We start from the raw sequence: 14,561 nt of genomic DNA, 5'->3' as shown, positions 1-14,561 counted from the left end.
AGTTTGCCAGTTCCACTTGATTTCATTTCAGATTCATCCCTGCAAGCCAAACCACAAAAAGAGCTTCCTGTCCAGTGGAGAATGAAATGCAAGAGGCGATCCTTTTGTTGCTAATGGGAGGCTGCAGGGAGCAAAGCTGGCTCTTGCAGAGGTTGTATTTGGGCTTGGTTAACTATTTTGCTGGTGAGGCAGAGACTCCTGGTCACTGGGTATAAGTTAGATGCTCTTAGATCTAACTGAAGGCAGTATTCTAATACCTGGGGTAGTTTATAAAAAGACTTGCTGAGCAGCAGCCTGATGTAATGAAAGGTGAAAAGCTTGGATGGTTGTGCTTCTCAGGATTCTATTCCAGGAGAGTTTGGCTCTCTGCTTTATTTACCCCACACTGGCTGTTTGGCCTGTGGACTCAGTGGGCTTTTTCTTGTTGGCTTTTTTTCCTCTCAGAGCTTATAAATTAAGCCATCAAGGGTAAATTTTTTCTCTTCCAGTACATTTATTTATTTAATAAATCTTAAAATTGCCAAATGCTGATGTGTTTTCCCATGTCCTCCTAGAGCAGTGTGGGGTAGTGTTGCTGATGGGGCTGATCATATAGGGTAAGGAGGGTTCCCTCCTGTGGGCATTCTATATTTTGTCTTCTGTTCCTCTCCTCAACTGCCATCAGTGGGAGGCCTGGCAGAGCTCTCCTCTGGGAAGATGAGAGGTTTATTTAGCTATGAAGAGGGGCTCTGAGATGTCTGTGTGCTTTTGGTGTCTTACTCAGAGTTGGGACATTATCTCAGATGTGCCCTGCACTTTGATGCCAGTCATCTGCAGCTCCTGGAGCGTTTGTCCTGCATAGTGCTTGAGAAATGAGTAGCTCTTCTTGGGTGAGCTCTGCCCTCAGAGAAGCCCCATTCCCGAGATGCTGCCCTGGCCTGGACGTTGGGACACCCACTCTGGATCACAGTAACTCACCTGTTCTGCCTGCTGCCATGTTAAAGGGCTTTCCTAGGCAACTTCAGAAGCAGCAGCACTGAAATTGGTATTATGTTTTTCTTTCTACTGGGGAAGAGCATTTTTCAAGAAAAGGTATTTTCACAGTGCCCCAGCCCTCCCTTCTCCTGTGCTTGCTGCAGCTTCTGAGAAGCATGGGGGCTGTAAAACCTGAAAGAACAATGATGGACTAAAAATGAAAGCTCTTCTGTCCTTCAAAGGCATTTAGTTGGGGAACTATATCCAAAGTGACTATTCTGTGCTATCCCTTACTTGTGTGGTGACCCCTTCCTGGGGGGCATCTAAGGCAGGATCTGCTGCACGGTCACAGCTGAGAAACACATGGGAAAATAAAAGCACCTGCAAAGGGCTGCTGTGAGCGTGGCTGTGGGGACAGATGGCAACTGGAGCAGCTGCTGCCCAGCAGTTGTTTTTCCTTAGGAGTTCTGAAGATGTAAAGAGCCAAATGCATTTCTTGCTGGGCTTGTTTATTATTTTTGTTTTCAAGGGGGAATTGTAGCATGACTGTAAGACTTGAGTTCAGCCTTGGTCCCACAAAAAGGACTCAGATGCTGTTGACTTAACTGCTGAAGAGGGGCTGATGCTTCCAGCTTTTTCTGGAGCTATCCTTTGATTCCTTGGAATAAATCAGACATTAACCACTGATGTATTTTTTTTCCTCTCCTAATCCAGTGGGCAGCCCTAAGAGTTGATGGTTATTTTCCACTAAATAGTTGCCTAGCTCTGTCTGTTCTCCCTCTGAATTTTGTCTCAAAAATAAAACAGTTCTTCACATATTTCTGTAAGTGACATTATTGCATTTACTGTGTATTTCTTTGTGCTGAGGAGCCCTGCCATTCCCACAAAGACCCTTGTGTTAGTGCTGCAAGGCTTTGGCTGGACACAGGCAGTGTGGGTGAGGAATCAGTGACAGGCAGAGGGAAACTGTGCAGCCTTTTGACTTGACTGAGTTATTTTTTAGGTCTTAAGCAAACGTTGCTTGAATGCAGTTTGTGGTATTTGCTCAGTGATCCAGTGGAATGTCTGGGATATTTTTGTTTTTCCTTCAGAGCCAAAAAGCAGCTTTTGGCTCTAAATCCCAAGCTGCCAGCCTGAGGCTGAGTCACTGTGCTTTAGGCTGAGGAGAGCTGAGCTGGTGTGGTGAGACAGGTACCCTGTCCAGCACAGAGCACTCCTGCTGTGTCTGGAGCTGGATGTGTTAATTAAAGATGTTGAAAATGACTCTACAGCTAAATCTGCTTTTATTGACATGAAAGCTGTGCCAGGACTTACCAAGCTGTTGGACAGCATGCTGCAGGCCTGTCCCACTTGTATCCCAGCTCCACTGAGGATAAAAGAAAAGCTAGTTTCAGCCATCAAATCTGTGACTCTTTGGTGAGCCCTGATTCTCCCCAGCCACTCAGCTTGGAGGTGCTGCTGGGGGCTTTGGGCACACTGTCATTGCAGTGAAGTTGAGCACAACTGAGGTAGCAACTTCTTTCAGAGGTTTCCAGATCTTGTAATGATGTGGAGATGAAGCTTGCTGTGTCCTGGCTGTGACCATATGTGCCTGAACTTTCTCATCCTGCATCTGCTTTTGCGCTGCAAACCCAGGGAGCATCTCCATCTATGTGTTCTTGCAGCAATTTTCAACAAGACATGCATACATCCTTCTAAACCAGCTTTTGGCTGCTGTTCTTCCAATCTCCTCTGCATTCTTCTTTAAAACTTCTGCAGGTTTACCTGATCTTTGGGCTGGTGTTTCTTGGCTTGGCTGGGATGAACTGACAAGCTTCAGCCATTGGAACAGGTTTCAAGGGAGAAGGTGGAGTTGCCATCCCTGGAGGTGTTTAAGGTGTGTCTGGATCTGGTGCTGGGTGATGTGGTTCAGTGGTGTAGGGGTTGCACTGGTGGTGCTGAGTGGATTGTCAGACTGTGTGATCTTAAAGGTCTCTCCCAACCCTGATGTCTCCATGATTCTGTGATGGTTTGCTTGCTGACTGGAGGGTCTGTACCTGTGCATCTTAACACAGACCCATACAGTCACTTTCTTCATTGCCACGTATCCTGAAGGTGCCACAGGAGCAGTTCTGTTTTCAGGAAGAAAATGTCTCATTACCTCTGCTTGCCTCGCATTTAAGTGAGGCAAACTGTCTTGATCAAACATAATCAGTAGCAACTAGACCAAATTTGAGGCTAAAGGAATATTTATTTTAAAACACTGATAAACAAAAGAGACAGTCACCTACTACTAAGATTGCACAAGAGTCAAGATCCTCTAGTGACTGCAAATATGCAGAGTAAATAAATACCTGCTAGCTGAAGGTCAGTGCTCAATGTTTTTTTTTCTTTTCATTTTCTGTGTTGATTTTGCTGACAAAGACCCTCCTTATCTAGTATGGAAGAAATACTTATATTAAATAAATAAACAAGGAGTTAATTTTACATATAGTCTTTTGATCATGGTCTTGAATAGTGAGAGAGCCGAGAACCCTGTGTGGTATGTGTCCCTGTGCCAAGCTCCTGTGCCAAGAGAGCATTTGTCCTCCTGTAATGCAGTAATTATGGGTCTTTAGAGCTTGGATCTGATTTCTTGGAGCACTGATGTCTATGGGCTGAGGATAGGGAACAGAAGGAGAAAAAGTCAAATGACTGCCTAACTTCAGGTGTCCAAGTGAGGCTTGTAAGGTAGGGGCAGTATGGATATATGATCCACTGGGGAGTCACATCTGAGGTCAGAGCGACACATGCAGGAGCTGAGCTACTCTTTATCTGCAATGAATTGCAAGTGAAAAATGTGAGATCAATGATGAAAGAGTATGAAAAGGGTATGAAAAGAAAAAAACCCTTATTAATTCTGACAAATCATAGTGTGCTAGAATTTTAAATGTCCATGGCAGCTGCTCTACTGGTCTTTTCAAAGTTGGTAAGCTCTTAAACATAGTTATTAAAAGATATTTTCCCCATGTTATTGGATTGAAGGGGCTGAAAACAACAATGTCAAAATACTCAGATATTTCTGTCTTTCCAGGAGAGTGCATGAAAAATGACATCAATTATTCTTCATGTCCTTTGACATGAGACATCTCTATGTGTCACATGGGTGTGTAGCTGCATTACAAAAGGGCAAAGGCACAGCATTTTTCAGTTGAGGACAGTTTTTCCAGATACTGACACTGGTGTTGGCAAATCTCTAGGGTGAAATAAGGATCTCTTCAGAACATTTTGGCTTTTACAAAATGTTTGGATGCTTGCAAGCATAGAGGTGTTGAAGCCTCAAGACTATTTTATGTCATGCTTGGTGACAGTGGCTTGCCAGAGGATGAAATTTGCCATAGTATGGCTGGAAAGGATGTGGATAATTTTTAACATGCACAAGAAGTTTTTGTGAGATGTATGTATCTTCCAGAAATTTGTGGAACAGATGGAACACACAAAGGACTAAAAGGGCCATAAAGAAATATTCTCTTATCCCTGGTAGAAGATATGATAGGATATGCCTTCACTGCTTAAGGTTAACACAGTTGCATTGAACTGAATTTGCATTCCTTTTCTCCCTTAAAATAGTATCCAAAACAAGTAAAAGCTGAAACAGCTTGATCATAATTTACTTGTTGCAACCAACCTGTAGCTACTCTGCCTTGCACCGAGGCTAGAATCACAGAATCATGAGAATCATTAAGATTGGAAAAGACTTCCAATATCATCAGATCCAACTTTGACCAAACACCACCTTGTCAACTAAAAACCATGGCATTTTGTGCCACGAGCAGTTGTTTCTTGAACACTTCCAGGGATGGTGACTCCGCCATTTCCCCAGGCAGCTCATTCCAGCGCTTAACAACCCTAGAGGGGAGGGAATAAAGGTCCTGGCCTCACTGTGTATAGGATGACACTTGCTATAGGACATGCCACACTTGCACAAATAAGTAATTTTCTGGACTGATGTTTGCTGCCAAGTGAGTTGCAGAGTTTCTGAGGAAGAAAAAGCATTATTCAGTCCTGGTGAACTTTTGCTGGTGGTCAGAGCTGTATTATCACAGATGTGGCTTTCAGCCTGCACCGTGGCCTTGCCTGTCTTTGTCAATGATCACTCTCTGGTCAGTAAAGCTGTGGAGTTGATGCTGTTCAGGCACTTCAGTGTGTTTCTGTATGTGCAATGACAACTGTAACAACATCACTACTGCTGCTACTACTAATGTCTTTCTGTGCCCTTCGCATCTCATTCTTACGATTCTTAAAGATGAAATTCAGGGGTTTTTTGGGGTCTTTTTTTATAATACCTGCTGGCTTCACACTGATGAGATATCAATGATTTTAATGGGAAACGCCACCAGTGGGAATTTTTGCCTCAAAATAGCTTTCTTTTCCAACTGATAATGAAAGGAATTATCTGGTCTTTGACCTTTGGTTGGCAGACTTGGAAATTGAAAAGGAAGATGGTTGTACCGTACTAGCTTCACTGCAATGGTGTGGTCAGAGGTTTCTGAGCATTTAAACCAAGGTGGATATGCTGTGAGATGTGTCAAGGCAGGAGCCAAAATGCAGGGAGCACTGCTTGTGGAATAACCTTGTAACTCTGAGCTCAGGGAGAAGTACCTTTCTGTGGGTCAAAGAGTGGAGGTGTCTCCCCAGCCCCTGTATCCCTGTTCTGTTTTAGCAGGGGGCCATGCTGTGATGAAATGTTAGACATCTGTCTTCACCAAGAGCTTCAGTGATGCTACTCTTGTCAAATGCTTGTATCTCAACTAGGAAAAAAAAGGATAATTCATTTTAAAAACCAAAAAGTAACAGCACTAGTAGGTGTAGATGTTTCTATATAAGACACAACACAGGAGAAACTTTAAAGTTGAGGTTTTGTTTATTCTTTCCTGTGAGCTCCTTATTGTAATGTCTAAGCACCTTATAAATATTTATGGATGTGTCCTCAAAGGAAAAGCAGATTTATATAATGGAGGTTCAAAGTGATGTTAAAAGAAGCAACTTACCAAAGGTTCCTACACAGTTATACCGTGACAGAACTGGGACAGTGAATCAGACCAGTACATCCCATTTTGGTAAACAAGCCAGAATTCCATCCTTATTATTAGTTACTTTTGCATTGGCTGCTTACAGAGTAATTCACTGCTTTTTTTTTTTTTTTCTTAAAATACAACTGCTTTATTTTAGGGAAGTCCATTATTTTTTGCAGCTCCACTCTTAAGCAGGCCACACACACTGATTGATGGCCAACAGGAGGTTGCAGTTAGCTGCTGCAGAGGAACAGAGGAGAATATTAAATTCAATTTATGCCGCTGTGTGACAACTTGCTCTGATTTTGCTCCTTGGCTGCTGAAGGAGTCCGAGCATCACCTGGGAGTCGTCCATGCTCAGAAGCTGATGCTGTGTGTTGGGGTGAATTGGCAGCACAGAGCTCAGCAACACTGACTGCCTTGGATGGAGTTGGCTTTGCTTTCCTCCCCTCTCCTCATCCTCGTGCTGCTGCTCAGGGCAGCTCACAAGCTGGGAACAGCTTCCTCTTTAGGACAAGCCAGCAGTGAAACAATTCCCTGCATCCCCTCTTGTGCACTCCTGAGAGGTGCTGATTTCTGTGGTCTCCAGGTGACACTGGGCTTCTCCAAACAGCAGCTGGGGGGATAAAATGTTGCCGTGGTGGCAGCTCTCCCCTGCAGCCAGGGATTCAAAGCTGTATTTGGGCAGTGACAAAGTGCACGAGCAAGAGGCAATTTCACTGTTCCTCGGGGTTTAAAGGCTTTGTGCAAATCTCTTTGTAGTTAGTGAAGGACTTCTGACGCTGAAATGGGCTTTGAATTTGACTCCAAGTGTCAGGTTACAGTGTTTGTCTTTTGTTAGCTGGCTTGTGAGTATGAAGCAGTGCTGAGCAAACCTTTGGAAAATATATTGAATGTGCAAATTTGCACAATGATCTTGCTCCATTCAAAGCAATCTGACTTTGGATATATGTTGAAATACCCCCCAGTATGCTGTAGACACATTCCTCTTTGGTCCTGGATGTGCTGTTTGTATGTGTTTAGTTGGCACTGTGAACTGAGGTTTTCTTTTAAGTTTTTCTACAGTACTTTAGGGAACTCAACTCTCATCACTAATAAAATAAAATAAGGCAAAACACTGGTAGGTCTTGCCTTGTTAACTGTTCTAGCTGTTGTGTTTCCCACTGTTCCAAAAAAAATACAAAGCTTTATAAGATTCAATGTATTCCCAGTGCAAATCATGAATATTTATAGGCAAAGAATAAGACTTCCCATCTTGAAATGTCAGTGCTAGGAAATTGCTTTTTTGGCAAGCATGATTAAGCCACACAGACTTCCAATAAAGTTTTGTAAGCTTTTTCCTTAATTATGGCTTAATTTAGGCCTCTGAGTTTAACAAAACGTGTGAAACTTGCAGCAAAATATTTTTCTTGTGGAAAACTGTTTGCATGGATTACAAATCCCGTATTTCTTGTGGGTATGATTTTTTAATGTGCTTAAATGTGGACATTCCTTGTGTTTTCTATACATTTCTTAACACATTTACAACATAAAAATAACCTATACTGTGTGTTTAATGCAGAATTTTGAAGAAATTAGTTTGAAAAGTGCATGTGATTATTTTTTCCTCCAAATGCCTTGAGTAAAATGTAGAGGTTCTAAGACATCAAGCAAGGGGTAAAAGATTCTATCTCAAGCAGTTACTGCTGCAAGAGATAAATGAGGAACAATTTTGCTTTCACATAGTTGTTCTTAAATGCACCATCCTGACAACAGCAATAAATAGAATAATCTACATAATTGCATTTATGTGGCATTGACCTGTCTTTCCTAGAGAAAATCCCTTTTCCCAGATAAAATAATCTCCCATTCAGCTGTAAGTGGAAGGAAGCCTCATTAGTAGCTGCACAGATTTAGGGGAATGTTTCTGCACAGGCTTAATACAGAATTTTCATGTGGACCTCCTAGTGAATTTGACATTTGGTGAACAAATTTCTGTAAAGGCCCTAAAACCACCTTGCTTTCCTGTGCTGATTGCCTAACAGGGTATTTACTCAAAAGGACTAGACAGGAAAGCAGAGAGATGATGTGATTAAACTTAGGTAGATTTATTACTAGATTTTTTTAACAGCATATTTTCTTAAATTGATGTAATAAATATCTCAGCCCTGCCCAAAGATAAAGTTTTGAATGGCTTTGAGCTGTTCCTGGCTTAATACTTAAGTAGAAGTAGCCGAAGTGGTGGAAAAACAAGATCATTTTGGAAAGAAACATTCAGTTTAAAATCCTCTACTGTGATCATGCTTTGCTGACCCCCTGCAACCTTGCATTATCAAACTGAGATTGTCTCCATCTCCCTAATACTAATGTTTGAAATATGATACAGATAAATCATCTGAAGAAAATATGAAGAAAAAAAAAGACATGGTTTGCATCACAGCTACCTGGGACCTGCTCCAGTGGCACTTGCACTTGCTAAGATGAGCTTAGGGGTAGTCATGGGCTCTAAAGCTGAGCTTTCTAGGGGAGGTGAAGAAAGTGGAATGCCTTGAAACTCAGACACTTGGGCATTTTTAATCTCTGGGTTGGAATGGTGAAGTCAGCATTTGCAAAAGCAAATATTTGGAACGCAGTTTGAAAACTGTTTTACTGAAAATGATGCTGAAATCAGGGAGCTTGTGAGGGCAGGTGTGTGCTTTTATTTCCCCAATGAAACTCCCCGGGATGGCAGAAAGTACCACCAGAGTCTGCTCTCTGTGTTTTCACCTATCTTTGTTCTTCTTTGCAGGTTACATATTTGGGTAAGGTTTCCACAACAGGGATGCAATTTTTGTCAGGCTGCACAGAAAAACCAGTTATTGAATTGTGGAAGAAGCACACGCTCACCAGGGAGGATGTTTACCCAGCTAATGCCCTTCTGGAAATTCGCCCTTTCCAAGTCTGGCTGCATCATCTGGACCTCAAAGGTGAGGCGACAGTGCACATGGATACCTTTCAGGTAGCACGTATAGCCTACTGCACTGCTGACCACAACGTCAGCCCAAACATCTTCGCTTGGGTCTATCGGGAGATCAACGATGACCTGTCCTACCAGATGGACTGCCACGCTGTGGAGTGTGAGAGCAAGCTGGAGGCCAAGAAGCTGGCCCATGCCATGATGGAGGCCTTTAAGAAGACTTTTCACAGCATGAAAAGCGACGGCCGGATCCACAGGAACAGCTCATCGGAGGAAGTGTCTCATGAATTTGAATCTGACGATGGCTGACTGAGGTCATTCACAGTTCAGCAAAGGCAGAAATGGCTTAGGGAATGAGAGCTGATAGATGAATAAGCAACAATTGAAACTGGGTAATGAAAGGACTGCCAAACACTTGTCTTACCAGCTTTTTAAATCAGAAGAGCAATTTGGTACCTACAGATATGCGTCATTAAAGTAATTACGTTGCATTGAAATCTGCTGCTGTTGTAAAAGTGAGAAGAAGATCTCCCTCCCCCACCTCTGTCACCCTCCCATCACTGTCCCTTTCTTGTCTCTGTAGTTCAGGTGCATACCATGAAGTGCAGTCATTCCTGTTTGTTTTACAAGACTGGTCGGGCAATTTTATTAGTTGCTTCTCTGGCATTCCTAGCTGCAGGCTGATGCTGATGCACAAGAGCAAGTAGGCCTGGAAAGCCCTAATGGTTCCCGAAGAATCTTTCCCTATGATACACCACACAGATCCTTTGACCATATGTAGGCTAAGACAGCCATACACAGCCTTTTAGACTAATGGCCTGGCATTCTGCAGTTTATTCACATTTCACAGATAAAAAATGAAAGATGCTTGTATGTACACATTATATCATATGCTATCCTTTATTTTATTCATTGTACCTATTTTCTTAATGTACTGGCTGCCACGTCTTTCACCCAACACTAGTAGATGCAGTTTCAGACTATTCACTGCAGGATACCAAAAAGGGGTGGGCAGAAATACTCCCTGGTGGCTGGGGGTTCAGCAAGTCAGCCCTGCTGTCTGTGCATTATCCTACCCTGATGTGCTCCGCAGGAGGGGGCCCGCTGGGAAGAGTTGAGGGACGCTTGGGTGTGTCAGTGTTAGAACTGTGACTTCTCATCAACCTCAGGTGTGACGAGATCCGAGCACGGTGGGCACCGCTCTGTGTCCCCCTTTCCGCATTGCTGGTCGAGCAACCCTGGTGGGATGGAGCTGGCAGTGTCTCACCACACAGGGCTGCCTCACTGTAAAGATCTAAGGAAATGGTCCCTTAGGAGTCAGGTTTGAACATCTGTTCTGGTTGCGAACCTCATATTAAGATTCCCGTATCTTTCCTTGTTCACAGATACACAGTCATGCCTTTCTTAAATGCAGATGTTTAATAAAACTCAAATAAAGGAAAAACTTGTTTCACTTGATATTTTTTAAGGCTGAGAGCAGATCAATAGTTTGCAAGTAATGCTGCTCCTTTGTACAATTTCGTTTGTAATTATGGTAATGTTAGGGGCACTAGGGCACCTTACAGAAGCCTTAAAAGAAAGCTAATCCAAGCAGATAGCTCTGTGTCTGCGTTTTGTGTCTCTGTGTTTGTATGTGAGAGTGTATGTGTGAGTCCAGTGGTAAAGCATGTAGATTGAGCATGGAGATGTATTGAGGAGGGCCCACACCTCTTGAAAATATGCTTGTTGCTTTACAATGTATGTAAACTGTTCTTCAGCATAAATGCATTCATACTTTAATAAAAAAAAAGTTTTGAGTTAAACCTTGTTAGTTTTAAGCTGTCTTTCCAATATGAACTCTGTGGTATATAAACTCTGTGGTTTTGTGTGTGTGGGTTCTGTGTTTATTTCATTTAGTGGAATGGAAATGTTAATTTATTTCCATTTAATTATTGCATCAGTCTTCATGAGAATTGCTGTTAACATTTTAATATTATTTTCTTTTCAATATTTAGCTTATTTATTTCTGTGAGGTTTTATTTTGGTTATGAGGGAGTTTTGTGTTTTGGTTGTTTGTTTGTTGGGTTTTTTGTGGTTTTTGTTGGTTGGTTGGCTGGTTTTGTTGATTATTTTGGATTTTTTGGGCTTTTTTGTTTGGTCAGTTGGGGTTGGTTTTGTTTTTTTTTTTTTACTTTGTGGAGTGGGGACATGATTTATAACTTTTGCTTAGCAGGAGGTGGCAGAGATACCCCCACTCCCAACTTGACCAGTTGAAATGGGCTCTGCTGAGTGGGAGCAGTATTGCCTTCCTTACAGAAATAACAGCATGGTTCAAATAGGGCATTTGATGGCAGGATGGGGAATATACCACAATGCTGGCAGCTTCTAATTTTTCTCTGAATTTTTGGATGACTCAGTGTTTCCAAATACAGATCTAAAAAATGATTTCTCCTTTTCTTCCCACAATGTGTACTGGGAAGTGGGGAATCATGTATGGACTAAATGCTGGTCAAAAAAAAAAAAAAAATCTGTGTCCTGCTGTGTATATAGTTGCTTTTTTGATCAAAGGCAGAATTAGCCAAATTTCCTTCAACTTTTAACAAATTATTTTCTTTTGCTCAGAGCTGTATTTATATGTTAGTTTCCTGACTTGTTTGGATGCTCTGCCACCAAAGCTGCTATGAATGGGTGTGTGGAATCCCTCATTCCGTCCTCTCACCCAGATGTCCCTGCTGACAGCAGAGGGATTTGTGTGTGAGCCCCAGGTCTTGGCCAAGGGCTGTTGGAGTGTGGAAGGGGCAGGAGATTGCCAGCCCACCTCACACGGGAGCTGAGGTGTCTCCTGCCAGCCGTACGGAGAACCGCAGTGGGTGGTTTGAGTTTGGCATTTCCATTTCTGGAGTAAATAATTAGGAGAGTGGTATGTCTTCCTGTCATGGGGTGGGTGTGATCTTTCAGGCTGACACAGTCTGCCCTTTTCACCCTCCAGTCCAGGCCAGAGTGCAACTACACAGAAATCTGGTCAGCAGTGTTGTGGCAGCAGCACCAGGGCAGCAACTGTCCCCCAGTGCTGGGCCCTGGTGAGGCGGCACCTTGAGAGTGTTTTGTCCAATTTTGGGTCCCTCACTATATGACATTGAGGCGGTGGATTAGCTGAGAATTTTGCATGAAAAAATAAAATATAAAGGAGAAAATTCTAGTCTTTTTATTAGAAAATCAGACCCTTTGAAACATGAACCAGCTATTTTCTAATAGTTCAAACATGCAAGAGAATATTAGAGAATGTGAACTGCAGTTTGTCTTTGAAAACATGAGATTTGAAAAATAATCAGTATCATGAGTTTGGATCCTTAGATAATTTGGAATTCAGGCCAAATCTCTCTGCATTATCAATTCCAAATGTGTGATGCCATTTGCAAGAAGGAGAAATGCTTTCAATTGTGAATTGCTAGCATAGCAGTTATCACTGATTATCAGTTGCCAGTAGATACTGGAATGAAATATCAAGTTAAACTTTTACTTCAATTAATCTGCTGGAAAAGAAAAATCACAAAGTTTCCATCAAGAGTAATTTCCAGTTGGCTTAAGTTGTTCCTGTTCAACTACAAAGAGTCCAGTTTTGGATCTCACTGCATCCCGCTGTGGGTTGATGAGTTCTTTCAGTGTCAGCCAGGAAAACATGCGAAGGATTTATTTCCCTCTTGTGCTTCTAGGGGAGAGTGGAAAGGGTCCGAGTGTCTGTGCGTTATTAGGAGTGTGGAAAAAGCATTTAGGTCGTTACGCCTCAATGCCACTACGTAACATCACCACAGTTATGCCAAGGTGATTTTCGCCATTTTTCTAACTACCTTAAGAAAGAGAAATTGTAACTCTGTATAGAGTGAATTTGTTCAGTTTTCAAGCTCTGAAGTCTAAATGTCTTCTGTTCCCACCAAGTCTTCTGTGGAGCTGTGAGTGAATGGTGGTTGTGCCAAGGGGAGAGCAACACTCTGCACTAGTGAGCATACATTGCATGAGAATTGCTTAGATGTGCATGGGGCTTCTAGCCCAGGGGGATGGAGAAAGGCAGAGAGCAATTTCTTTCATGTTTAAACTCAAAGGCTCCGAAGAACAGCTGAATGTTTTGTTTTGTTAAAAAAAAAAAAAAAGAAATAACCAAAAACACAACAAAAAACCTCCACAAAACAAAACCCTCTGCAGCTGGTTCCACTCCTTAGCTTTTCTGTAGGGAATGACTTCAGTTTTACATGAAAAAGCAGTTGGATTTTGCCAATGACTTTCATTCAGTTTTCCTAAAACATACAGATAAATGGTATGTGATTGAGAAGCCTTTGATACAGTGGCAACCCCTTATCAATCTCTTAGAAAACTTTAAATGTGTTATTCAAGGAAGTTTTGAGACTTCTGTATCAGTGAATTGACAGAATTTTATTTTAATTGTAGGGTTCTCTGTGTGTCTCTATACACATGTATGGATATATCTGTTCATACATATCCATACACACCTTGAAACATGATCCTTGTTAAATATTCTGTGTATGATGGACATATGTAACAGCAGGTGGATGTGTGAAGGCAGTCTTGCATGTTAGTCTCGAGATGAATGTTTTACTTATTAAAAGGTTTTCCCTTTTACAGTAGGAAGCAAATTAAATTGTCTACCTACATGCAAAATTTGATGTTCCATATAGATTATTTACCACTTACCACCAGAGCTATCCCACTCCATGCCCAATTAGCTGCTCTAAGAATCATACGTGGTTAGGCTCATTTTTCCCTGTGGCAGTGAGTTAATAATTTGTACATAATTTGAAGTGATAACTTAAATGTATGATTGTTGTCCTGTAGACCGGAGTTTACAGTAAAAGAATATATCCTTTAGTGAAAGTAGAAATACTCATTATACCATTATACCTTTCTTCTAATGTAATTTTAAACAGATACAGGGTGTTTTTTAAAGTTCCTTTTTTGTTGAACTCCATTAAAATGCTTCCTCTCTCTCAATGTGCCATTGATCATGGTTGGCTGGGGAAAGGCCAGGTTGTCAGGGGGGTGGTCCCTCCCACCCCAGCAGGACACAGACGCTGGTACTGTGCCCCTACTGTGCCCCTGTGCTGCAGTGCAGAGTGTCTGCTTTGATTTCCTTGAAGTTTGGGAAGACCTCTCTTGTGTGGCTGCAGTTCATTGTAAGTGCTGTGAGAATTTCTGCAGTTAGGATTGTAATTAATTTTGATCAGAGCTGTTAAAGCAGATACAATGATTTACTGAAAATAATTGTATGTTACCGTGTGTACTGCAATGCCTTCTCTGAAAAAGGGTTATGAGATGTGTTGGAAGCACAGGTGGGATGCTGCACATGCTGACTGTGCTGCAAATGGGATGAACTGGCAATGGGCTGGTAATCCTGAGGGAGAGGGTGGGAGGGCACAGAAAAGTCCCAGCTCTGATGGCAAAGGAGTGACTCTTAATTGCTGTACCTGTCACATGATGCAGAATCACCCTTCCCTAGAACCTCCCTTCCTCAGGGGGCAGTTACTGTGCAGACTGGAGCATCTCTCTCCTTCCCAACTTCCACCATTGGAGTGGGAAGATAGCACTAACTGGTAACTTTTACCTGTTAGGCTTTGATTTGCATTGTGCTTTACATACTCTGTTATTTT

At 42.2% G+C, this 14,561-nt stretch overlaps 1 protein-coding gene across 1 annotated transcript in view; it reads left to right on the top strand.

Moving 5' to 3' along the window:
• PID1 (phosphotyrosine interaction domain containing 1) overlaps positions 1–13,905 on the top strand; it is an 88,296-nt gene extending 74,391 nt beyond the window's left edge. Inside the window, exon 3 of the mRNA XM_071437572.1 lies at positions 8,755–13,905. Coding sequence (XP_071293673.1) covers positions 8,755–9,231 — 477 coding nt within the window. The 3' untranslated portion in view covers positions 9,232–13,905. The remainder of the gene's footprint in view (positions 1–8,754) is intronic.
• The last annotated feature ends 656 nt before the right edge of the window (positions 13,906–14,561 follow it).

This window comes from Agelaius tricolor, unplaced genomic scaffold (genome assembly GCF_023055355.1).
Source record: "Agelaius tricolor isolate 1412-34295 unplaced genomic scaffold, bAgeTri1.0.p SCAF_12, whole genome shotgun sequence".
Classification (NCBI taxonomy): Eukaryota; Metazoa; Chordata; class Aves; order Passeriformes; family Icteridae; genus Agelaius; species Agelaius tricolor.
This window is presented reverse-complemented; position numbering and strand designations above follow the sequence as displayed.